This window comes from Pholis gunnellus, assembly GCF_910591455.1.
Source record: "Pholis gunnellus genome assembly, chromosome: 6".
NCBI lineage: Eukaryota > Metazoa > Chordata > Actinopteri > Perciformes > Pholidae > Pholis > Pholis gunnellus.
Window position 1 is genome coordinate 6,093,658 of NC_136532.1, and position 25,414 is coordinate 6,119,071.

Consider the following 25,414-nt stretch of genomic DNA (forward strand, 5'->3'; position numbering starts at 1 on the left):
CTTTTTCTTTGACTGGACCTGATGACACAGACGTATGCAGTTAGAAGAGGCTCTGATTAAATCCTCGTCACTGTTCATCACAGACGGACAAATACCTCGTTCAGGATCATCTCATTTATCCTGTAAGAAGCCCTGAGAAATGATACGACATGCAGGACACACGTCAATCTGCTCTCTGCATGACCCTTTGAGGGCCCCTGTTGACCCCCTGGCTCCTGTCACATTCTATTCATTAAGTACGTATACACGGGATGCACAATTTCATCTGAACTGTAATATGGCCTACTGCAATTTTCAAATGGCAGAATAGCATTTTAGATTAAATAGTGTCGTCCTGGTCTACGCATCCTATTCTACAGACTTAAGAAGACATCTTTGTTCGGTACAGATCCACGCAAATATCACACCACAATCATTTAAATGAAAATGAGAATGATGATGGAAAATGTATAATTTCCCCTTGTATCGCAAATCATAAAGCACTTGCAATACCAATCAAAAATGATCGTAATTATATATTTTCTTTAAATCGTTCGGCACTAGTGTATGCATGCATCACATAAGTGGCAGCTCCATAACATCAAGCCCAGAGGACCAGAAACCTACCAGCGCTCCTATTGTGGGATACTATCCTGAACCTGGTTTGCAGTGTGTCAGTCAGTTTGTGGTCATCTTATTAAACACAAATGGATTTAGCAACACGCACCATGAAGGCATAATAGAATCAGAACGTTAAAACTAGATTTTGACATAGGGAACTAAACTTCGAGATAAGGTGAAACTACTAGGACCATTTCAGCTAATATGGTGCATATTTGCAAACAAATGTGCATGTGGCGCAAACAAAATAATTGCCAACCAGGGGACCTGGGGGGCCTTCGGGGGGGACCTGGGGGCCTTCGGGGGGGCCCCAGAGCAGTGTCACACTTTGCCTGGCGGGTAATCCAGCATTGATGCTTTATGAAGCCATAGCATATTATGTGACATGGAGCACCATCCTGAGAATACATACGGTACCGCTCAGCTACCAATACACTGAAGAGCTGAAAATCACATATCACTGTTGATTTTTGTTGTTTTCTATGATAATAAACTGAATTATCTCTTGAGTTGTTGACTTTAAGACAAAACTGGAATTTAGTTATGTTTACTCGGGCTCGGACTTGAAAAAATCTGCAGATATATTAATAAAAACGGTTGTTAGTTGAAGCACTGATACACTCACAGGGCTCTCTGGATGTTAGGAGACAATAAGAGGACCTGTGTCAAGTCCAATCATGATCCACAAATCACCGTCAATTATCTTAAACGTGTCTCCATAAATACACAAACTAATTCCAGGCAGCTCGTACTTCTAATTAAGAAGTTTTTCTCTCTGACAGCCATTAACCATCTGTGCAGTGCCTCTTCTCAAGAGATCAGTTAGTGTTTCACCAACACATGGTGGCCTGTGATCACAAAACAAAACAAAGAGCAGCTACCTGCGCCCGCTTAGCCCTCTTATACTCAACACTTTTACATAAATATATATAACTAATGACTAACTCATCAGGTTAAACGTGTCGGCGCGTACATGCTCACGGTGAATCGACTCATTCCACTGATCGTGGTTCCGTTTGTGAACACGCTCGGGTTTTGCCCAGCGGTTGGCAAAGGTGGATAACGGTGATGTAAACATCCATAAAGGTGTCAACTAAGGGCCACTACCTCCCTATAACGTTTCGTGTTACTATTTTAGGGTCCGTGTGTGTTGTGGGAAACATTAATACCCGCTCACAAATGTGACAAAAACGACTGCGCACACAGAAAAAAAAAACGTTTCTCTGAATGTTCTTATAGCTTTCTGCGATGTTAGCCTAAAGCTACCTGCCCTCAAAAGAGGCTAGTCTTGGGAAAAAAAGATGTGGACCGTTTGTACCCGTTATAAAACAACCACGACACAGAGGGGGGCCACCATTTATATCGGTTTGTCCTCAGGCACACACGAATAAGCGTTGACAGTTATTATTTATCAGTTTGTGAGCACCACACATGGAAGAAGATGAAAGGGGAAGCTAATGTTGCTAAGCTAACGGTCCGCTGCCAATATGGCTGCCTTTGCCCCTTTAAATCAAATTGTCTGGCGTTGATTATACCTCCATCACTGGCGGATTTGGTGAGAAATGTGCCCGAAAATAAGCTAGCTACGTCCCCAAACAAATGGTCCGAGCGGACGGAGACACGGAGAGAGAGAGGAGGGGGGGACAACAACATGCAGCAGCGATGGCCAACACGCTTATCGCTAAAGAGGAGAGCGAAGGAGCAGCACAGATTTAGATGCCGAGCAGAGAGATGCAGGGAAATATATATATATATATATTAGAAAAATATCAATACCTTCAGCGTGTCCCATTCTAAACACATACACCAGCCAGCAACGGTTCCTCGTATAATATATAAGGAGAAAAAAAATCAAAAAAATGTCCTGTTATATAGATAAAGCTCAGGCCTTTTCCTTTCTCGATTTAACGCAATTCTCCACAGAGAGGAGGAGGGGGTGTTACGCTATCTGGTCTCTGCCCAATCCCAAAGCTGGGCTCTTCTTCAATGTAGGGACTGGAGCCTTTAGTAGAAACACTGCTGCAGACAGATGTGTGTTCAGTTCTCGTCGCCCTCCTGTAGTCTTCTTATTAATAATAATCTCTAGCTCCCTCTTCCTCTGGTTCAACAATAGCACCCAGGTTCTTTTTCTTTTTTTAGTCCAGGCCTAGTGGTCGGTTTCTCCTGCAGCTCAGCGCCAAAATCCCACAGATCCGGACCCGACGGGGTTATGAGGAGCACTCCGGGATGTGTAGTTTACTTCTGAAGGCATCTGCTTTCATAGGAAAGAATGTGGGCCAGTAAAAAAAAGGAGGTAGAGGAGCAAATGTAATATAAGTCACACACACACACACACACACACTGAAATGAAAGGAGGAGTCTTTTTAGGAGGGGATAGTGTAAAAAAAGAAAGAAAAAAAATCGAAACTGTTTAAAATATATAGTTCAATACTGTCACATAATTCACATAAAATATTAAAATATTTGTTTTGATTCTTTTTATTTCATGCTGACCACAACGTGATGCAGATCCCGTAATTACGTTTGCACCAACGTCCAGTCGAGTCTGATTGGCTTTTATACGCCTCCTCTCCTGATCTGTAGCTGAGAGGAGCGGGACATGAAAGACCTCTCACTTTGCCTCTAAATCCTGCACCACAAATGGTGTGTAGTCCACAGATTATTGGCACCACGGAAACCTGTTGGACAATATAAACAGAAAGCAGTTCTACTATAGCTTGATATATGATTGTACTACTTAGATTAAAATTAACTCAAAACCCACATACGTGTTTATTCTGAGGATTTCAACCTTTTCTGTTGCATCCTCCTTTTATGTCGGACCATGACTGCACATTAAAGCCCATCTCAAACTCACTTACCCATACGAATGACATGTCAATTTATCTTGATATTTGGCCTAATAAAAACAGATTTTCAAAAAGTACTGGGCCGAACGGTCGCTGTTTGAAGAGGGTGATTTACATTTGAGCGATGCTCAACAAACTTTTCTCACAGCAAAAAGCATTTCAAAACCAGAGGAAGTCTGGCTAAAGTGTAAACTGCAGGTGACATCGATTATATCTGTAGACTAAATTAGATTCCTGACGTGTTATCTTTGTAAAGATGAACTGCATTAAGTAAAGTTTGGGACAAGGGGCAAAAAGACTCAGAAGGGAGCTTACAAACAGCACGTGTAATGGGAGCAACTAAGGGTTTCGTATGGGGGTCAAATAGGACTTTTGATGAGATGAGAAAACACAAACACAGGTGAAACTGGTGTGTATTTATTAATATATATTAAGCTAATGGTTATTATTATACAGGGTCTCAAAGCTGAAGAGCAGTTGCCTCTCTTGCAAAGCCAGTCTACAGGACGACTTAACATCTCAAAATATTGTGAACAACTTCTAAAACTAGACATTATAACATGGGTGTAAAATGAAGCATGATTCAGCATGGCTCACTTTTTTGCTTAAAATGTATTTGGTCTGGTTTAAATGTAAGTACAGGACATCTGTCATAAGCTAAATTATATCATTTATGTCTCTCTTGGTATTGTATTCCATGTGGTATTTGATATTATATTATTGCTGTACTACACTACATATCATATTATGTTGTTATACTATGCTATGTTGTTGTACAATACTATGTATTATGGTATACTATACTACTATGTTACTACACTATATACTAGTTCTCTACCCATACTATATCATAATGTACCATATTATGCAACAGTATGTTACATTGACTCACTATTTTCTTTTATATTCATACAGACACTGATTTCATAGACTTGTTGACCCTGTTAATATTAATCACACCACTGTCACTTTATCAGCACCACTCGCTTTGTCTCCAAATGCTGTAGTGTAGTCTCTATTTTCATTTTATTCTAGTTTATGTACCTCAGAGTATTTATTTATGTCACTTTATATACGCATCTGTTCTTATTTCAGGACTTGTAAAGCTACAACAACCACATTTAAACCACAATCAATAGAGGTTTGTCCTTTCCAACTCAAGCATTTTGCCATAAGAGGAGGAAAATTATGTGAATTACAATTCTGTCAAGCTTAAAGGTATTATTTATAATATTTCTGATTGATTTTCCAATGATATATTCCGATTTCAAGATGCTCTGAGGCGAAATAACAACGGGGACGTTCTTATTTTTAACCAGAGAGTAATTCATCCTTCAACAATATAGACGATCTTCGGTGGGACCGCACACAACATTCACGCATGTACAGTGTGACCTTTCAGTGCAGCTGCCTGGGAAGGCTGCACATGACGAGGGGACGACGAGCAGCCGAAACACGACGAATTTAGAAGTGTAAACCCACCGTAAATGGGTTTATCAGCTCATCAGCCGTTACTTTCGTCACTCCCGTTTACCTCGACCGATTTTTGTGGATGGATTATTCTTATTCACGTCTCACCGAGAAGCCTTACAACGCCCAGTCAGCAGCGGCAGCCATAGCTCCGTCATTGACGCTGGAGGTTAGTGAGCTCGTCATCCGCCGACTACCATTTCAGTAGCTAACGTTAGCTTAGCCAGCAGCAAGCTAACGAGCTAGGATAGCCGAGGTGTCCTAGCTAGCGTTAATGGTTGAATCTGCCAGCACGATGCTAATGTGAATCTTACCGTACCGGCAACTGTCAAAGGTTTCGAGAGTAATACTCTTTATTTTGTATTTATTTTTAGATATTTGGGTTGTACACCAGTCACCTTAGCTAACATTAGTGGTCAATTATCAAATGATTGAGGATTTCCTCCAGAGTTTAGCATTATGTAAACGTTACGTCCATTTAGCACAACAGACGCTGCAACACTCACACTGACGTTAGACAGTAAGCACGGTCCGTGTAACTCGTGTGAGGTTATTTCCAAATATATATGATCCATTAAGAGTATTGGTGGATTTTAACAGTGGATTAATCTGTTGGATGTTACAGTGACCGGGTTGATATCTGTCAGCTAAGCAGCGACCAGTGTTGCTGTTACATAATATTGAGCTAACCTGCTGTCCGGTTGCGCTCATGCTAATGTTAGCTCGGTCATATTATTTCATTCATAGTTAGCTCGCTTGCACCGCACAATAGCTGTCATGTGTTCCCTGTGGCAGGTGTGTGTGTGTTTGTGTGTGATCTGGCATATGTTGCTCGTGTTATGCTTGTTGTATTTTTCAATGTTTGCCTGTTGCTGCAGTGAGTTGCAACCAGACACCTAACATTACTCTCTGTCTGTCTGTCTGTCTGTCTGTCTCCTGTGTGCTTCAACAGAGTACTGTAATCTGCCCCTGAAATGGCAGTCTTTAGTCACCAGGTGCTCCTTGCAGTCACAAGATCACGGTAAGTAAGCAGCACGTGGCTACATTTACATTCTGTAAGTTAGTAAAACACGAATTCTAGCAATGCAAAGCAGGCTGAGTTACTAATTGATTTACAAAACGCAGAACTGGTTCTCTTCACTAAGTTCAACAGTATCTAGGAGCTCTTACGCTCTCTGTTGTGTCTAAGGAGAGTCACAAGCTGTCTTTGTTTACCTACTGGCTGCTGCAGAGAAGCCTATTCAGTGTCTCTCATGACACACATGAGGTAAACACACCACTGCTGTGGCTTCCACTGATGATGCAAGATCACAAACTGGCAGCTGATAGGCCAGCTTTGTGTCACTGTCACTACCCTAACTTGTCATGACACCCCTGCAACTTTAGTTATCAGATTGGTACACAATGTAACTCAGTTGTACATCAGGGTTTGGCCACATGGCAATATATAGCATGAGAAGATCTACCAATTTGTCAACTTAACCATACCACGTATGCTAAGGTAGCTCTGCTTTTAATATCTCTAGATCGATAAGGCCACGTGGCATCAACATTATTTAAGTTACAGTTATTTGATCAGCCATTCCTATGTGGGTATTTTATCTGTTTTTAGATACATGATAGAAGATTTCTATCCATATTGCTCAACCTTTGGACACATTTGCGTCCCATCAAAGGTTCCATGTGGAGTTTTTGACGTTTTTGTAGTAGTGCTGTGGAGCCGTTCGCTATAAATGGCTCCCTGGTTTGTTTGCATTTCACACTATTCCACTGATCTATAGGTGGTAGGAAATCTCCAAGAGACGTAGCCAGGGTGGGAAAAAAAAGACTGAAATTAACTATTAAAATATACCCCAATTTAAGTATTTGTCATCGACTAATTGTTGCAGCTCTATTATCTGAATTAATACATTTTCCAAATTGTAGTTGTGTATTTTAAATACATGTTTGAGCTCCATCGTATTCTTTCTTTGCTTTTTAAAATGCATAATATTATGCAATAACTAACCAGTCTCTCTTGTTGTGGTCAACAGGGGATCCTATTTGTTATCCAAGAGGAACAGCTGCTCCTCTCTGTCTTCCAAAGCCTATCTCCACGTAGACCCTCCTCGTCAGGTCTCGTCCCCGCTCACACTCAGGCACTCCCGCTACGGCTCCCCCCACTGTTACCGAGGCCACGCCATCGGCCGCGGCCACAACCCGGCCCTGCTCGCTCGCTCTCTGCACAGCTCGGGCGTTTGGCTCCAAGAAATAAAGCAGGAGGACAATAAAACTTCACCAGCCGCTACCCAGGATGCTTCGCCGGAAGCTAAAAAGTCCCAGCCTCCGTCGGCAGCCACGTCGGCAGCCACGTCGGCAGCCACGTCGGCAGCCACGTCGGCAGCCACGTCGGCAGCCACGCCGGCGTCCGCCAGCACCGCCAGCACCGCCACAACAGCCGCCGTCCCTCCAGTGCAGGAGAGGGCAGTCGTGAAAAAGTCTCTGTATCAGAAGATTGTGGATGAGTTGAAGCACTACTACAACGGCTTCCGGTTGCTCGGCATCGACATCAAGATCGCGGGCAGGATGGTGTGGAGGCTGCTGCACGGACAACTGCTCACACGCAGGGAGAGGAGACGGGTAAGAGAAGCTTCATCGACTCATCACAAACGCATGATGCTTCACTCAAAAGTGTCATCAGTTAATAAACGGTACACCATTAAACCTCCTTTGGTAATGCACCTGAATGTAATTAAACTCATGGAGATCTTTGGGCTTCTGAGATATTATAATTCAGACTTCCCACACCTGTTTCCCAAGTTTCTTAGTTGTTCTTTGTCTTGGCCCAGCCTCCTGCACGGATCCTCCTCTGTTGCCCTCTGGTCACAGCAGCACTGTCTGTCTTGTTTCCTTTACAATCCTCTGGTGTCTTTTTTTTTTTTTATCTTGACCAAAAGACTCCAGGAGTAGTCGTTCCGGTTCTTCCTCTGAGTTGTTATCAGCGAGAAGTATATTTTATGGCCTCAGGGTTCAGTTGAATGTATCACACCTTCGCATGTCAAGCAGTAATGTGTATGTACAGCGTGTTCCCGAAGTCGTAACCTCGCGTGAGGAACAGCAGGTATGCAGCCGTGTGGTGCAGCGGTGCGACAGACATTCCTGTAAATAATCATTCACAAGAGTTGTGACGGTGTATTTTAAGTCACAATACTTCAAATACACTATGACAACTCCTTAATAATCCTGAAATAGGTTTAATCTGAGACATTCAGCTGTAGTGCTGGTCTGTACAGTCTGCTGTGTTTTGTTAAGAACTGTGTTGCAGACTATTTGCTTTGTGATATGTGGGGTTGAGCTGTGTGCTGCACAAATACATGACGTTGAATCATTTTCACTGTCTGCAGTATTTTACCTTAACTTCACATTCACATTAGATCGAAGCTAAACGCATCAATACGATATTTGATGGCAGAAAGTTCGTCTGCAAATAATTCTATCAGTTATTAAGTGTTTTTTTTAACATAAATGTAGAAAATCAGTGTCAGATTTGCCCCTGTGCTTTGTCTTATCTTAGAGTAAACTGAATATTGTTTGGTTTTGGACCGATTGGTGTTTTCCCTCTTTTTCACATTTCATAAATCAAACGACTAATAAAGTTATTGTCAGTTGTAGCCTTAGTCACTGTGGTTTGCTCCTGAGCCCAATCGGAGATCTTTAATATTGATCTTCTACTGATGCTCAGTCTGAATTGATATTTTTTCTCACATCTTTAATAACTATCTCTGGTAATGGAGCCGGACACGACAGGAAGGCACTCTTCTTATACAACAATAACAAAATACTAATGCTGTTTATAACTAAGAGCCTCCCTGCAGAGGAAAGCTTTGCTGGAATATATCCAATATAGATGTGTTTATTAAAACTCAACCATTACTGAACTTTTCAGGCAGATATTAATATTTTGAGAGTCTAAATCATCTGATATCTGTCAGTATTCATTGTTTTACATCAATGCAATTTATTCTTTTTTTTTTAATTCAAATTCAAAGATGTGTACTGAGCGGGACACTTAACAGTATCGGTGCTCTTTGGTGGACAAACTATATAACGGAGACATTTCTGTTTTAAATTCCTGAAACATCTTTGCTGCTTCTTGTCACTTATTGGTCGACTCACACGCTCCTACTGATCATATCTGTGATCAGCTAGTCAGACGATCAGTTATGAAAAGTGATGGCTGTGTTTTTAATCCGTGCCGTTTACTGGATCACAACGCTGAGCAGTTCAAATGTCAGCAGTTATCGGTCAGCTGCAGGTACTGCTGTGAAGCAGCGGATCACATGACGTGGTCAGCTGAGCCGGTCTCTGTTGTGTTCAACAAACCGGAACAAGAATTGTTAATACCTGCTGGAATGGTCTCTGCTGAGACGTTCTGTCTTCATATTAGGAGCTCTTCCCTGAACTTAAGTCTATGCACATGTCAGACGAGCTCCATGTAGAGAAGACTCTGGTAGATGGCGTTGTTTGAATAGAGGAGATATAGCTACTCAATACATTTTCTTTAACATTTGAATATTTTAAATAAAATGTTCACAATCTTTTGTAAATGTTTATTAAAAAAAAGCTTAAAGGTTTGATTATTTCAAAGCGACGCCAGATGCAGAAACACGCGCACGATGATTATTCAAAGTCTTTAATCTCAATTAAATTCCAACATCAATAATATCAATAAAAAAAACAAAATGCTTTGGAAATGTATTGAAAATAAATATACGACGAGGACTAAGAATGTTATTGTTAACATAATATTTGCACAGTAGAAATGTTTTAAATATAAGCTCTTTGGCACTAAGTCCCCCCCCCCCCCTCCCCCCCTGATCTCGCCGCCCTCTGGCAATCGGATCTCCTATTGCCGATCTCGAGTAACCACGATGGGACGACGTGAAAATAGAAACGATCTCCTAACCCTAAGACAACACATGCACCCTCAGGGTCCCAAGTTGTGCACCGTGGTAAAACTATATTTCTGCTATTTAAAGACGCACGTGTAATGGATCTCACATGCACAACTCGAAGACGACTGCGTCGCGGCGACGCCCATGCCGCCGTCCACATTTCCCCTTCGCTGACCTCCTTTTCTGTCTCTTGTGTTTCCAGCTGTTGCGGACCTGCGCTGACCTGTTCCGCCTGGTGCCCTTCACGGTGTTCATCATCGTCCCTTTCATGGAGTTCCTCCTTCCCGTCTTCCTCAAACTCTTCCCAGAGATGTTGCCCTCCACCTTCGAGACAGAGTCCAAAAAGGCATGTGTTCATGTACACACACACACCCACACATACACACACACACACACACACACACACCCACACCCTGCTGCCTGCATGACCTCGCCAAAGGGTTCATTGTAATTATATAACTGCTCGGATATGTCTGCTGAACTAAGAGCCTCAGGTAACTCAGGCAGCAGACTTTATCTAATCTTCCTTTACTTGAGGAGCTGTAACATACATGTGTTCTGTATCCTTTTGTAAAAAGCTATTGTTCCTGTAACTATAAGGATACCACATTCCCTTTGTTAGCTTCTCCTCTCCTGTAAAAGGAAAGCAGCAGGTGTCTGTACGTGGCCTGTCCTCTCTGGTGGTTCTGGAGCACGGTTCAGTGATTCACTGAAATGCTCTCGTGCTCCTGGACGGTGCAGACGTGTCCGGCCTTTAAAAATGTGACTGAACATCAAAACAATAAACGGCACAAAACGGGAGTTCTGAGAGACAAACGTATGAGCTATGACAGAGTCAAAACTATGTTGGTGTAAGTACAATACTATGATTTGTGTAGTTTTTTTGTATCTACACTGTACTAGGTGCAAATGGTGTAACAGTTCAAACAGTTACAGATAGATAAATACCCTTTCATGAATTGTAAAAATCCTTTTTGGGGCACCAGCCTCTCTATTCTTATTCTTATTAGGAGCAACATCGCTCTTTTAGCACAAGAGAAAACAGGGTGCTTTTGAAAGCAGGGTTAATAATAATAATCTGGAAAACATTATCAGGAAATAAGCAAAGAAATAAAGACCTGAACAGGCAACCTGTATTCAAAATAGTTTGTAAAGTCCGCTTTTTGTACTCGAGCCAATGGCTGCATCTTTTATTAATCCAGCTACCTCAGTGAAAAGCTTTCTGTGATGTTTAACTGTAGAGAACCTGTAATCAACACAGTGTTCTGAAGCGGAGAAAACAGTCCGTGACGATCAATCTACAGCTGTATATGAAGTTATAATTTGGTTCAAACTAACCTGCCTCTCCCTCCTTCATGCAGGAGGAGAAGCAGAAGAAAGGTCTGGCGGCGAAGCTGGAGCTGGCCAAGTTCCTCCAAGAGACCATCGCTGAGATGGCTCGACGGAATAAAGCCAAAGCTCAAACGGAAGACGAGACGCAGCGCTTCTCCACATACGTTCAGAAGGTAAACTGCAAGATAACGATAGCGTCAACATCTTGTGCATCAGTGGCAGCCCGGCCATACACGGCTCACGTCAAGACCCCTTGATGGGAGGAGCCTGTTTTCTTTTTAACGCTGCTCGTTTAGCGGTATTTAACTACAATGAACTATATGATTCAACTGCGCAGCAAGAGCTTGACGTTGGCTTGAATCCATCTTTTCCCCTTTTTTAAAAAATCTCATTTGATTGCCGGTTTGCGGACGCAGCCGTGCTTCGAAAGTAATGGAGCAGAGCGTCTCCCACAGTTTTGAATGTAGTGTTAATAACATAGTGCGTTCCATGACATGCTGTAATTGTCCAGTGAACGTGTTCTGAAACTGCTGACACAGCTTGTCTGGACAGTATTTGCTCCGCCTGGTTTCGCCCCCCAGTGACTCTGTGTGTGTCCTCGCCAGGTCCGGGGCACAGGCGAGCAGCCCACCACGAAGGACATCGTCCGGTTTTCGAAGCTGTTCGAGGACGAGCTGACGCTGGAGCACCTGGAGCGTCCCCAGCTGGTGGCTCTGTGTAAACTGCTGGAGCTGCAGCCCATCGGCACAAACAACTTGCTGCGTTTCCAGCTGATGATGCAACTCCGAACCATCAAGTCAGACGATGAGGTGAGATAGAGGACCGGGACGTGGCGGGTTTTTTTACGGTTTTAAGGGACCGTTTACTTTTATATCTTAGCGAATAAAGACATTTTCTTTCGGTAAAACCACTGGAAAGTTTCAGATTGAGTTCTTCCAGTCCCTCTTAGTGTGTAACTTTTTCCCAAGCTTGTGTGATGGACTTCCCTCTCCGTCTCTTCACAGATGATTGCAGCGGAGGGTGTGGCAGCTATGAGTGTGTCAGAATTACAGGCCGCGTGCCGCAGTCGAGGGATGAGGTCTCTGGGTCTCACCACCGAGCAGCTCCATCAGCAGATGCAGCAGGTGAGCAAAGCAGCGCTAGGTTTGTAGCTTTAGTTTGTTGATGGTTTTACAATTGTATGATTTCCCCAGATTAACATACCCGGGGGATGTATGTGTATGAACGATAACGTGGCTGCCGTATTTATGACGCTATTTTGAGCGTGGATAGAGCACGTACAATGTTAGCAAAGCATAGCACGAATCAATCAACAACAACAAAAATAAGTGCAAATAGTGTTTTTTGGTTCATGCAGAACTGACTTAATGATGAAATATGACGCTTTCTATGTTTTGTCATTTGTTCCCTAAATAATAAATGTTCCTCTCATCTAGTGGCTGGACCTGCACCTGAAGGAGAACGTTCCTCCGTCGCTGCTGCTGCTCTCCAGAGCCATGTACCTGACGGACGTCAAACCAAAACCTCCAGTCATCCCGCCTGTTCCCAAGCTAGAGGTTCGGCCTGCACGACCTACTTCACATCTTATTACGTGTTCACTTGAATGTACAGATTAGAGAAAGCTTAACATTCATGCTGGTAAATCGCTAGCGTGCAGCTCACTGACGTTTGGTACCGTTCAGTGTTTGCTCTGCTTATGGAAAGCACCAGGTGTTTCATAACTCTTTGTGTTTCTGGTGCCTGGGCTGCAACTAACAATCATATTCATTGATAATTGTTTAGTCTATCAAATCTAAAGTCTATCTATTTAGACATTTTCTGTCTGTATGTGTGTATGTCCTTTGTATATCTCAAGAAGTGTTCGTCCGATCTACTTCACACGTGGTGGGTGTATTGCTGGGGACCCAAAGGGAGTGCAGGGATGACTTTGGTGCAATTTGTATCTTGCGACACAATATGAATACATTTTGAATAAACAAGCGAGCAGCGGCTTCAGGGCTCTGCAGACTGTGTGGCGCATGTCGTCCGTACGCAGCGGGCCTTTGTAGTTAACCTTCGCTGCTTGATTTACTAACGTTAGAACCAAACTCTGCACTCTTCAGCAGCTCCAAACTCTGCACTACACTAGTGAAATATTTAAAAGCACGGTTAAACGGCCATCTCAACTTCCTCGACCCAGAAGAGGAGTCTTCAAACTACTTTGTCTCACCAACAGTGAATATGCAAATGTTGAACTGCTGGACACCAGACATCTCCTACTTAAAGGACTTTAACACGGGTCGAACAATAACCCAGAGCATGCAGTTACTTGTGCGATGTTTTCGTCTTATCAGCTGTTTGTTGTTGTTTTCTGCAGAAATCCACTCCCCCTCCAGCGGAGAACACAGGAGCAAACACGACCTCAGTCAGCACGGACATGTTGGCGGACCCTGCTCTCATCATCAAAGACAGAGCGGTCAGTAAAACACACAGCGGCGTCAGATAACATCAGCTGTATTGATGACAGAGAGGAAATCAGGTCATCGCTGCAGAATAGATTTCTGTTAACACAATAGGTGTACTTGTGGTACTGCATCTCACGATCGTCCAGTCCTGGGATATTTTCACATACCAAGACGCTCATACTGAAGAACCTTAAAATCCTGCAGTAACCCTCATCTTATAAATGTTTTTTTTCATCCGTCTGTCGTAGGTGGAGGAGATGAGAGACAAGGCTCCGATTGTGTCGGACAAACCTCTGACTCCTGCTGAAGTCCTTCAGGTGAGCACCCGTTGTTGCTTGGACCTGTGGAATCCACAGAAACCAGTATGAGACGTTATGCAACACGGGGTTTCATAATCCAGTTAGTTCCTCCTGGCTCTGATCTTTCTCACATGACATGCTAAATCTCTACACTTCTAGAAAGTGCTTGAATACAGTAGAGACTTGTTCGGGAATCTGTTCAGTTTAGATGTATAGAAGTAATGACGGGAGGTTTGACAGAATCACAAATACAAAAAAAAGCTCTAAAGTTAATCTGTGGGATGTTTAAAAATAGCTGATAAATATAGAGCTGCCACGCACACTCTTAACAGATTCTTTTTTTAAACCAACCAGTCACTTAAAGAGACACTACGTCTCTCTTTCTCACACTCGATCTGACACTTTTCTGTCTCTGTTTTAACACTACTGGGTTCACACAAGTGCTGTTTAAATGTCTGTACCATTTAACCATCTGTTAACACATTCCTAAACTATTATTTCCCTATTCTAACATTGATCAAATAAATCACATTTTAAGGACGCTGAAGCATAATTTCAGTTTCTGTCAAGGTAACTGCTGATTAGACCTGCAGGTTTGCTTTCATGTTCATTTAGAGAGGAATGTAGGCACTGAGCTCTGTCAGCGGAGCACAAACTCATAGTTTTGTAATTCTATTCACCTGCTGTTGACTGTACTCATCTTGTTATTGAGGCTGTGCTTCAGAATGTCATTATAGATCAGTGAAGTGTAATAATCAGTACTGCATGGAAAGTCCTAGTATCTCAGCTGTCTGAGACGCTGACCATGTGACCATGTGAGGACCACGGATCATGTCTGGCTGGGGACCGTTGTCACGTCCTATATCCCATGATTCCTGTCACCTAACGGCTGAATGCTGTACACATTAAAAAAGACTAATCCGATTTAATGTTATTAATGCGGGGAAAACGGAGTATTACAGTTGTACTGACCTCTGCGACCTCTTCCGCAGGCTAAAGCAGCAACAGAGGTGTCCCAGAAGAGCAAGATGAGTGCCAACGGTGTGTAAAGTGGAGCGGGAGACTCTGGACTGGAGAGAGGAGTGACTCAGCTCTGTGTCCTCAGGGCGGAGGGGGGGGGGGGGGGGTGTGACAGGGACACGGTGGTCAAATGACATCTAGGAGTCCTGTCCTCTGCTCGTCCCTCTCTCTGTCCACACCCACAGGAAGGTCTGCTGCCTCTCCCCTGTTGTCCCCGCAGGTTTGTCGTCGCACCGTCAAACCCTCTTGCGTTCACATTTGTGCACTCCGTTCTCCGTCGGTCTCCGTTCAGAGCTGGACGAACCAGCCCGACGCCTCACCGGACAGGCAGACCATTGAATGGCGCAATAACTTTGGACCCGACGTCCTGGAATTGACGCCCCACGGCAGAGCCGGGTCAACAGTCTGTCTGACGGGAGAGTCCCCTCACAGTCTAGACGGTCTCCTCCTCCTGTACATTTGTAAATATCCTGTATATTTGCGTCTCCGTCTTGCATCGCAGCGGCAGCGGCTCTGTACATTTTGCTGTGCAAAGGCAAACGCTCATCTCTCTCAGCAGTTTTACTTTTGTTTTTATCTGGATACCTATTTTGCTCATCTTTGGGTTTTCATCTTTTTTTTTTTTTTGAGATATGTTGCTGAACTTTTTGGTTCAGTAGCTGCCCCCCCCCCCCCCCCCCCCCCAGCGTAGCTGCTTGCTGCTGCATTTAACAAATGAAGACTGGTGTATTATTAAAGAGAGAGGTCACTCCTAAAAGCCAGAGGTGACCGTGGTAACGTGCAGACCGCCTCCACTGGTAAACCACTAAACGGACAATCTGTATAAAAAGAAAAAGTGATTTTATTTGCAAATACAGTACATGTATTGAGTTTTAACACTATGATACTAAGATTTCTTTAAACTGAAAAGAAAAAATACTTGATGTTGTCCATAGAGAGATATTATTAATATGGGGGAGCAGCTTAAATCCTCAAGCCACAACTGAGATACATGTTTTATTTGGCGTTGTGGCTCCAGAAGACACTGATTCTCCCAGCTATCCGACTGCATTATAAGACCCTGACCGCTGTAATCGGAAGGTTTACCACATTGTCGTGTGCTGCATAAATACAGGGTTGTGTGTGTTTGACAGTGCTTAACATTTCCCATCCCTCTTTATACATTTTGACATTGTTGGAGTAACTTTCTGTCTCCACACACTTATTTCCTCTTTGCTATTTATCCATCGACACATCCCACAAGCGGATGCAACAAGTGAAAGGATATTTTTTAAACAAATAAAAGATTGCTCATGAAGATTTATATTATTGGTTTTTACATATGTGCCTATGGTTTAAGGGTGATTGTGTTTGCATTTTTCATCAGAGTTTCTATATTGCACCATTGTCAGTTTTTGTGACTTTTGTGTGTTTAAAGCGCCCAGTTAAACGTTTTCCTTTTAGTGGAATGTCTCCTTTTTTCCTCCCATATTTGATCAAAATTTTTAATTTCCTTATCAACTGTGTTGATACTGATGAAAAAGCAATCACCTTTTCAATCAGCTCTGCACAATATAAATTAAATGAATCACAACAGTTGCTTTATCATATCTGGTTTGTAATCTGCTGCCATATTACAACAAAAAGTGAGCAGAGTCATAAAACATTAACATTTATTTTTGTAAACAAAGGGGTCGGTACTGTTCAAACACAAGGCCTGCCTGGATGTGTCATGTTGATGTTCTGCTGCTCAGACTGTTTTGGGAGTTTCTGACGATGATGAGTGGTACCGCCTCCTGCGACATTTCTGCTGTGCCTCTGAGACCCTGAAACTGAAGAAAAAAAAAAGTGTAAATTTCTGTCCCAGTTGTTGAAGAGAATGAATTATTCTGCATCCACGATTACGTTCATCCACAGATACTAAATCTCATCCTAGATGATCTTCCCTGTGTCACCTCTTTTTAATGATATTGTGTTAACAACACAACGCCTGTGTGGAAACCTACTGCCGTCTCACTTGGTACATCAATGCCATCAGGATGTGTCCTCTGTCTTTAAGGATTGTTTCTTTTAGTTTAAAAAAATGCACTGCTGTCCAGTTCCATCTTACCCTGCATTGATTGTATGCATCACTTGACCGGGGCAAATGGGGGCAAATGAGTGCGTGTGTGATGGAAAAAACAAATTCACACAATTAAAATCATTAAACCCTTTGCAGACAGTGTCCTATCTCTCTTTGTTGACAATACAGATGAAGTCCAATTTATTTGGGTTATCACTAGGTAACCACTGTAAACTCCACATATAGTTTATTGCTTTGCTAGACCTGCTTAATGATTTTGTTAATGTTTTTTTGGCCACATGTTAAGGTCACGTGGTTACCTGTGTTCAGCGAAAGACTCACGTGAGGATTTCTAAATGTATTTCTTATCCTGGCCAGCAGGTGGCACTATCTGCACAATAATCCAAGTCTACGGCTGCAGTCACAGGAGTCTATAACATCTATAAATCAAAATATAATGTATCATAAAATGTAAATACTGAAAGTGCAGTGACTTCAGTTAATGTAGCCGACTTAGTTACATACCACCACTGTCTATTATGTTGTAAGAAATACTTTCATGTTATAAGATGTGTCGTGTCATTTTGGGGTGCTTTTTTAACATGTGGCCAGGGACAACAGGCAGAAATTAACCACACACTGTAACTCATTTACAGTTATGTTTTTTTTGCTATTGATTTAATAAACGAATGAAAAATAATAATAAACAAATATTCACCTCTATTGTATTGGAATAAAAGTTGGAACGAGACATTTCAGAGCCAGACAGACATCTCAAGTGTGAAATGACCCTTTAACTCACACCATCACCTGTGCTGCGTTCAAATCCCACGGAATATGAAAAGTTAGGAAATACAACTCTCAATCTCGTTACTTTTACCCCCAAAACTCAAATATGTCCGACTTTGACACACATAACACTAAGTAACGAGAAGAAGAATGAGGAGGAGGAGGAAGAGGAGGAGGAGGAGGAGGGGGGTCGTATAGAAAGTTCGGGAGGCACCGTCTCTTAAAGAGAGAGAGACGTCGGTGGAGTGGACACTGACGTGACAAGGTCAGTATTATGTGTCCACGTTGTCAAGAATATGCAGTTTTTCAGTTAAAAGTTGTCTCGTAACTTTTTCCACAGCTGGTGTTTTCTAGAAAACAACATTATATCATTAAAAACAAGCGTGTAAAGAGCAACTCTTAGCCGCCTCCCTGTGCTATTTTAAGGCTGGCAGCTCACGTCATGTTGCTTCATGTTTAACTACCTAAAAGGACAACAAGCTAACAGGTGCACAAAGAAGTGGTGCGCAATAATACAATGTGTTCAGCGACCATGAACATCAAATGAAATACACTAAAAACCCGGCGCTGCTAGTCACCTGATACACGACAACCCTTTAGTCCTCTAATGCAAACATTGACTTGCTGTTCTTGTTACGTTTGTGATACAACGACGGAAAAAGCCAGAAAACACCTGCTGTGGAATAAGTCACACTGCAAAAACACTTCAAGGTTGTTAATGTAAGTGTAAATAATGAAATGGAGTGTGGTGAACATGATTTAGGTCAATATATCCTCTCCAAAGAGAAACGTTGCCATGTGATGTGGTAATGTATTCTATTTTAATGTAGATAATATGCTGTGTGCTCAACAGGAAGACTTCTTACATTTGAAATAGTACAATCTATCTTCTCCTTCTATTTTCTCTACCTCTTGTTCTCTTTATGTGTCCTTCCATGGATCCTCTCTGCAGCTCAGAAGATGAAGCTGACTGTAGCACATCTGTTGTGTCTTTCCCTTCTTTTGGGTCATACGAATGTTTCGTTGGCCAAGAAAATAAATCTCTTTAAGAAGACCCCCAAAACACATCTGGACACGAAGTCCAAGGGTGGAACCCTCAAACAACCTAAACAACCTGAACAGTTCAACCAGGGAGGCCAGCCTCAGCAACCAGGCCGACCAGTGGGTTACCCTAATCAAGGAAGCTACCCCAATCAAGGAGGTTACCCTAATCAAGGAAGCTACCCTAATCAAGGAAGCTACCCTAATCAAGGAGGTTACCCTAATCAAGGAAACTACCCTCAGCAACCAGGCCGACCAGTGGGTTACCCTAATCAAGGAAGCTACCCCAATCAAGGAGGTTACCCTAATCAAGGAAGCTACCCTAATCAAGGAAGCTACCCTAATCAAGGAGGTTACCCTAATCAAGGAAACTACCCTCAGCAACCAGGCCGACCAGTGGGTTACCCTAATCAAGGAAGCTACCCCAATCAAGGGGGTTACCCTAATCAAGGAAGCTACCCTAATCAGGGAGGTTACCCTAATCAAGGAAGCTACCCTAATCAAGGAGGTTACCCTAATCAAGGAGTCAGACCAGGATTCCCAGCTGGAGGTTATCCAGCACAGGGCTCCCCATACGGAGGAGGTTACGGCAGTTATGGTGGTCAGGGCGGATATGGTGGTTATGGAGGTTATCCAGGTGGACACATGAACTACAACCCGAACAACAAAGTCCTGAGCCCTCACTACGGGGGCAGCTATGGATATGGGGGCCACGGTGCTGGTGGCGGCTCTCCCTTTTCCCACTCGGTTCAGGCAATGGGCATGCGTCCCTCTGACAAATCCAGAGGGTTCGGACGCGGTGCGGTGATGGCAGCAGCTGGAGGGGCTGTGGCAGGGATGGCCCTGGGCTACGGGTTAGGGAGGTTCCCCCGTCCTCCCTTCAGCTTCCACAACCCCCAGGAGGAGTATTACTACAACCACTACATGTACAGGAGGTATGGGGCCAAGTCCACCGATGCCAACGACTTTAGCAGAGACTACCGGTACAGCCAGCCCCCTCAAACCTACGATAGCTACATGGACTCCTGCATGAAGAGGACCGACCTTCTGCCGGCGGAGAACCCAAAGCCAAACAACAACAACCCGGCTGCTGCTACCACAACTACAATTACAACCACCACAACTACAGGTACTCCTGTAACTAACACAACTACTTCCGCTGCCCCAGACGCTGGCATCGGCAGCAACACAACAAAGAGCAACGGCACTGCAGCAGAAAACTCCTCGACCTCCACACCTTCGACTCCGCGCCCTCTAAATGAGTCTAAAGCCGACCCTGTGCCTCCAGCTTCACGGGTTCTCAGACAAACTGCTACTGATGATGATGATGAGGGTGACACAGTCAGCATCATGGAGATCGGCTACCCGGCACTGATCGAGCAGGTGAAGGCCAGGAGATGTGTGGAGCTGTACATGGTGTACTCTGACAGGTACCTGAAGAAAGCGACGAAGCCCAGCCCCACCGGTGGGGTGCAGGGACTGAAGACGGGTTTGGGAGGTCTAATAGCTGTGATCACCAGTTCTACACTGATGCTGCTGAATAGCAACATAATGCTGCTGAGCTGAGTCCTTCATTAAGAGTTAAAGTGATGGAGTGTGTTTGGAAATGAGGTGTACAATAAAGAATGTGTTAAAGATATATTAATATATATATATTTAATTAATTAAAGAGTAAAATGCTCTCAAATACCTCTGATTTACTAATGACATCCGATGTACAAATGAAAGTCAAATCCTGTTAATTTAGTTTAATTTATCTGTGAAAGTATTGCTTTTGTCCTGCATGTGTTTCTTATAAGAGTAGTAAAAATATATATTCATATGAGAATGTAGCATTATAACAGCAAGAAAGACACCATAACCACATAACTATGGGCTTTGTTGGTCTGAATTATTAACTGAATAAAGAGTTTTTTTAATGTCATGACTGATTTTTATTTTATAGAAACTGGTGGTTATGGCTTCACAGAATACGTTAATTATTAGAGTTTTGAATGTTGTACTTCCAGCAGTTGGCGTCAGCTGTATTCTGGCACCTGAAGCAACCATTACGAGCTCAGCTACCTCTATTGAAATTCTTTGCACTCTGCTTTTAAGACGAAAACACAATGCTGCTAACCAGCAGCTGAGAGCTTCTGAGTTGAACAGCAAGTGGATAAAAGCTTTAGTCTGCATCGTGTCAGTGGGTCTCCTTTTACAGAGTACATTAAAGATGAATGAAACCTGCATGTGTGTAATGAGACTCTGGGGTTTTCCTTTTCTGAGGGTCATCGCTAATTTAAGCATGAAGCATTTACATCTTTTATGTCTATAAATATGTCAATGCCACAATACCACAATACCACAGTAAATAAGTATGTCCCGTGTACACGTCCTGCATGAAAGTACAGAGGTATTATCATCACTTTTTACCTCAAGTAAAACACACATTATATGTTCCCTTTCAGGTATATTGGCTTGTTTTTGTACAATAACATGCAAGCAGCAGTTTAATGTTTAATCTGAATCTTGCACTATCTTGTTCTGTAATGCCTTGCATCACATTTTAAAATGTTTTATATCAATCTGCACGGCTTAGCTTTCACATTAAGGTAGTGGAGTTCAAAGCGTCCTGAAATGTACAGGATAAGTGGATTAAATGTGCATGTAAAGTACTTCATAGTTGTAATTAAGTACAGTAAATGTAGTTAATTTGAACGTAATTTGCCAAATTGATTACATTTTACCACCACGTTTTGCTCCATACTACTAATTTCCGTGTGGTGATTTTCCGAATGTAATCGCCATCATCACAGGTTTGAGGATGCTGGGAAATGTGTCAGGTGAAACCCCGCCCCTACCTTCTGTGTCTATGCACGAGACAGTTCAGAACCTACCGTCTACGTTCAGAACCGGTTCAGAACAGACACCCCACCAGAGTCTGTTCACAGCCGGGTTCAAACGAGCTTGTTTACGTTTTTTATGACCTTTTATTTTGACAAGCAGTGCTATAAACATTTAACAAAAACATAAAATGCCAGGGAGTCAAAACACTGAGAGCAATCTTAAATCAATAAATACAAGTGTTTTATGTTTCTATTCTTACAATCTAGGATTGATGAAAGACATTGTTTGAATCCATTTTTTTCTGTGATGAAATATCGATGGTTCATTGGCGGAGATTGTGCGACCACGTCCCTCGTGCCACGTGACGTCATACGGATTTAACCAGTTTCCAAACTCGAGCAGCGTGAGCTCGCGCTACATCAACACTCGAGTGGAGGAGAGGACCCGGGACGCTGCTGAGGCTCAATAACACGGACCAATCCACACGGTCACCATCACGGTAATGCTGCTCCTTTATCTACAGACACTGCAGCTTCTGCGTGTAATGCTGCTCTGAGGAATGAAATACACATTGTTGTTTACCTCACGCGACCATCTCTGTCTGTAATGTAAAAAAAAAAACGTAGTAGCTAAATTACTCGATAGTTTATTGAAGCCATGTTGTACCGGAATAAAGGACATTGTCGTCATTAACAGGTCAGATGAAAGTGATGCTCTGTCTACACGCGGTCTGGTCCGAACACAGCGGGTACTGATAGATAATCCCGATCTGGGCCGCTTCTGATCGGAGCTGGTCTCCGGAGCGGACTGGTTATTGTCGCATCAGCATGCATCACCGCGACACCTTGAGGTCCCGCTGTGTCCGGTCGCTGCTACACCGGGTTTAGACGACCGACATCCAGAGACAAGTCGTTATTTTCAGTCACGAAAATGACCAAATTCTACGTCCCAAAGATGAAGGTCGAAATGAACGATAACTAACAGCTGATTGGATTTACAGAAGGAAAACGCTGCCAAATGACGCGTGTATCGCGTGGTTATTAATGAGCATCTCATTGATCACGATTATTAAAACCTAATCTCACGAGGACAAGACACGGATCTCGTTATATTGATAATGATTTAATATCGTTTATCGCGGTGATTTGACGACTCACAGCCTGGAGAGATGAGAGGACATTTCAACATTCAGCAGATCAGCCACAGCCGGTGCTCACGTTGCTATGGAAACTGCGCGAGTTTACTCGCTGCCACCGCTTGACATCACAACACTGAAACTGCACGAGCCATTCTTAAACTCCATGCTCATGTTTGAAACTGTGAAATCATCCAACGAGCTGGTGGACAGTTCACAAACGTGTCAGACATTAAGAGGAGTGATGGACTCTGGGAAATTATGATGGACGTTTAAATAAAATAATAAAATCCTCACGGCATGTCTTATAGTTTGATGTCGATACACAGTATATTGTGATGGATACAAGAGAGGCCGATGAAAATCATGTTCATCTAAAATGACTACAGTTTTGCATCATTGCCCACAATAGTCCTATAAATATATTGAAGCGATAGCTTCTCTAATATAAACAAGATTGAATAAACCTCTGACGATAGACATATTTCTATATTTTCTATATTTGTATGAAGGAGATCTTTCTCACGAACATGAGATACTCGTCACCTGCAGTAACACAGCACTGAGCTATTTGAAGCCAACCTCGAAACCTCATTTTGTGGCCCCACAGCTCTGTGTTCCCTGTGGGGAACTAGGTGGGCAAAAACATGTTGAGGCTGTCATGACAATGAGGTGAACATGATAATGTGGTGTGTTGCTTCTACTGGCTCGAGTTAGCAGAAGACGAGGCCAAAACGGTAGCCAAAATACAGAGGGGTTGTTTCCAGTACATGTGCAACTCAACGATAAGACTATTTAAGGGTCCATTGATAAATCCAAGTATAATTATTATCTCATGTTTTCCTCACCGTTTTCTCCCTTTTCCTCTCCCCACAGAGCGAAGATGAAGCTGGAGGCACTCTCTGTGCTGTGTCTGTCGCTCCTGTTGTTTCATTCGTCACTGGCCAAGAGAGGAGGCGGCGGCTTCGGGAAGGGCTTCGGCTCCAGGAAGTCCTCCACGTCCAACCGAGGCAGCACCAACAGTAACAGGAATAATGCGGGCTCTCAGGGTGGATACCCCAAGCAGCCTGGACAACCCAATCAGGGAGGCTACCCTCCGCAGTCAGGCAGACCTGGGAATCCGGCTGGAGGCTACCCTAACCAGTATCCAGCGCGGGGCTCCCCATACGGAGGAGGCTATGGCGGCTATGGCGGTTACGGTGGTCATGGTGGTCATGGAGGTGGATTCATCAACCAAAACCCGAACAACAAAGTCCTGAGCCCTCAATACGGGGGCAGCTATGGATATGGGGGCCATGGTGCTGGTGGCGGCTCTCCCTTTTCCCACTCGGTTCAGGCAATGGGCATGCGTCCCTCTGACAGATCCAGAGGGTTCGGACGCGGCGCGGTGATGGCAGCAGCTGGAGGGGCTATGGCAGGGATGGCCCTGGGCTACGGGTTAGGGAGGTTCCCCCGTCCTCCCTTCAGCTTCCACAACCCCCAGGAGGAGCATTACTACAACCACTACATGTACAGGAGGTATGGGGCCAAGTCCACCGATGAAAACGACTACAGCAGAGACTACCGGTACAGCCAGCCCCCTCAAACCTACGACAGCTACATGGACTCCTGCATGAAGAGGACCGACCTTCTGCCGGCGGAGAACCCAAAGCCAAACAACAACAACCCGGCTGCTGCTACCACAAATACAACCACTGCTGTCACCTCAGGTCCAGACGCCGGCTCAGGCAGCAACACAACGGAGACCAACGGCACTGCAGCAGATAACTCCTCGACCTCCGCACCTTCGCCCCCGCGTCCCCTAAATCGGCCTTCAGCCGATCCCGAGCCTCCGGCGTCACAGGATGTCAGCAGCGCCGAAGATGACGACACGGTCAGCATCGTGGAGATCGGCTACCCGGCTCTGATCGAGCAGGTGAAGGCCAGGAGATGCATGGAGCTGTACATGGTGTACTCTGAAAGGTACCTGAAGGGGCCGACCGATGGGGTGCAGCGACCGGAGACGGGCTGGCTGGGGTTTGTAGCCGTGGTCACCAGTACTACACTGATGCTGCTGAATAGCAACATGCTAATGTCGCTCCACTGAGGCTTTTGGTAATGGAGCCCTTATTAAAGGGATGGAAAATGATTGGGGAGAGAGGACTTTCTTTATCATGTGTGGATTTTCTACATTTTTCTTAATCATAAGGCATCACATCCATATCCATAGTGCCTCATCGTGGAACTATGTTTTCAAAGAAAGGAGTGGAAATGGTTCGACCAGACAGCCAGTGATGGAACAGATTGCTCTTGTGTTTTCCTCTTCTGAGAGACAAAGGGGCCCATTTACTGTTTTCTGACCGAGGAGAAATCCGGCTCATTAATGTCCATATAGATCCAAACATGCTCTCTCACCAGGACAGATTCAATTACAACAAACTACAAGTGTTTAACACTCCTCACAGTGTGCACCTCTTGCCATAGAAATAAAGAGTGGCACTCCCGCTGCTCATCTCTCTGTGTTTGTGATGTGTTCATCAGAAAAAAACATTGAATTCTTTTTTATATTTATTCAAGGAAACTGGGTCTGTTTTGCATCGGAGGGAAAAGCACCCAGAGACAGTTAGTTTGTAGCTGCGGCGCTGGTACAGACGG

The 25,414-nt window shown here is 43.7% G+C and overlaps 2 protein-coding genes across 2 annotated transcripts; both read left to right on the forward strand.

The window, feature by feature from the left end:
* The first annotated feature begins 4,868 nt into the window (after positions 1-4,868).
* Positions 4,869-17,275, forward strand: letm2 (leucine zipper-EF-hand containing transmembrane protein 2). The gene is made up of 11 exons (XM_079161688.1): positions 4,869-5,088; positions 5,872-5,940; positions 6,953-7,538; positions 10,056-10,199; positions 11,215-11,358; positions 11,791-11,994; positions 12,190-12,309; positions 12,622-12,741; positions 13,542-13,640; positions 13,878-13,946; positions 14,921-17,275. Exons 2-11 carry the CDS (start codon positions 5,894-5,896, stop codon positions 14,975-14,977), a joined length of 1,590 nt encoding a protein of 529 aa, XP_079017814.1. The 5' UTR covers positions 4,869-5,088; positions 5,872-5,893; the 3' UTR covers positions 14,978-17,275.
* Positions 17,276-17,956: 681 nt separating this feature from the next.
* LOC306696941 (uncharacterized protein) lies at positions 17,957-24,866 on the forward strand (the record flags this gene model as incomplete). The annotated part of the gene is made up of 3 exons (XM_079160668.1): positions 17,957-18,043; positions 18,731-20,375; positions 23,657-24,866. The coding sequence occupies exons 2-3, from the start codon at positions 18,739-18,741 to the stop codon at positions 24,864-24,866; spliced, it is 2,847 nt and encodes a 948-aa protein (XP_079016794.1). The 5' UTR covers positions 17,957-18,043; positions 18,731-18,738.
* Positions 24,867-25,414: the final 548 nt, after the last annotated feature.

Coding starts and splice junctions, on each gene's coding strand:
- letm2 (XM_079161688.1), top strand. CDS start 5,894: ATGGCAGTCTTTAGTCACCAGGTGCTCCTTGCAGTCACAAGATCACG. Junction 7,539..10,055: donor CACGCAGGGAGAGGAGACGG/GTAAGAGAAGCT, acceptor TTGTGTTTCCAG/CTGTTGCGGACCTGCGCTGA. Junction 10,200..11,214: donor TCGAGACAGAGTCCAAAAAG/GCATGTGTTCAT, acceptor TCCTTCATGCAG/GAGGAGAAGCAGAAGAAAGG.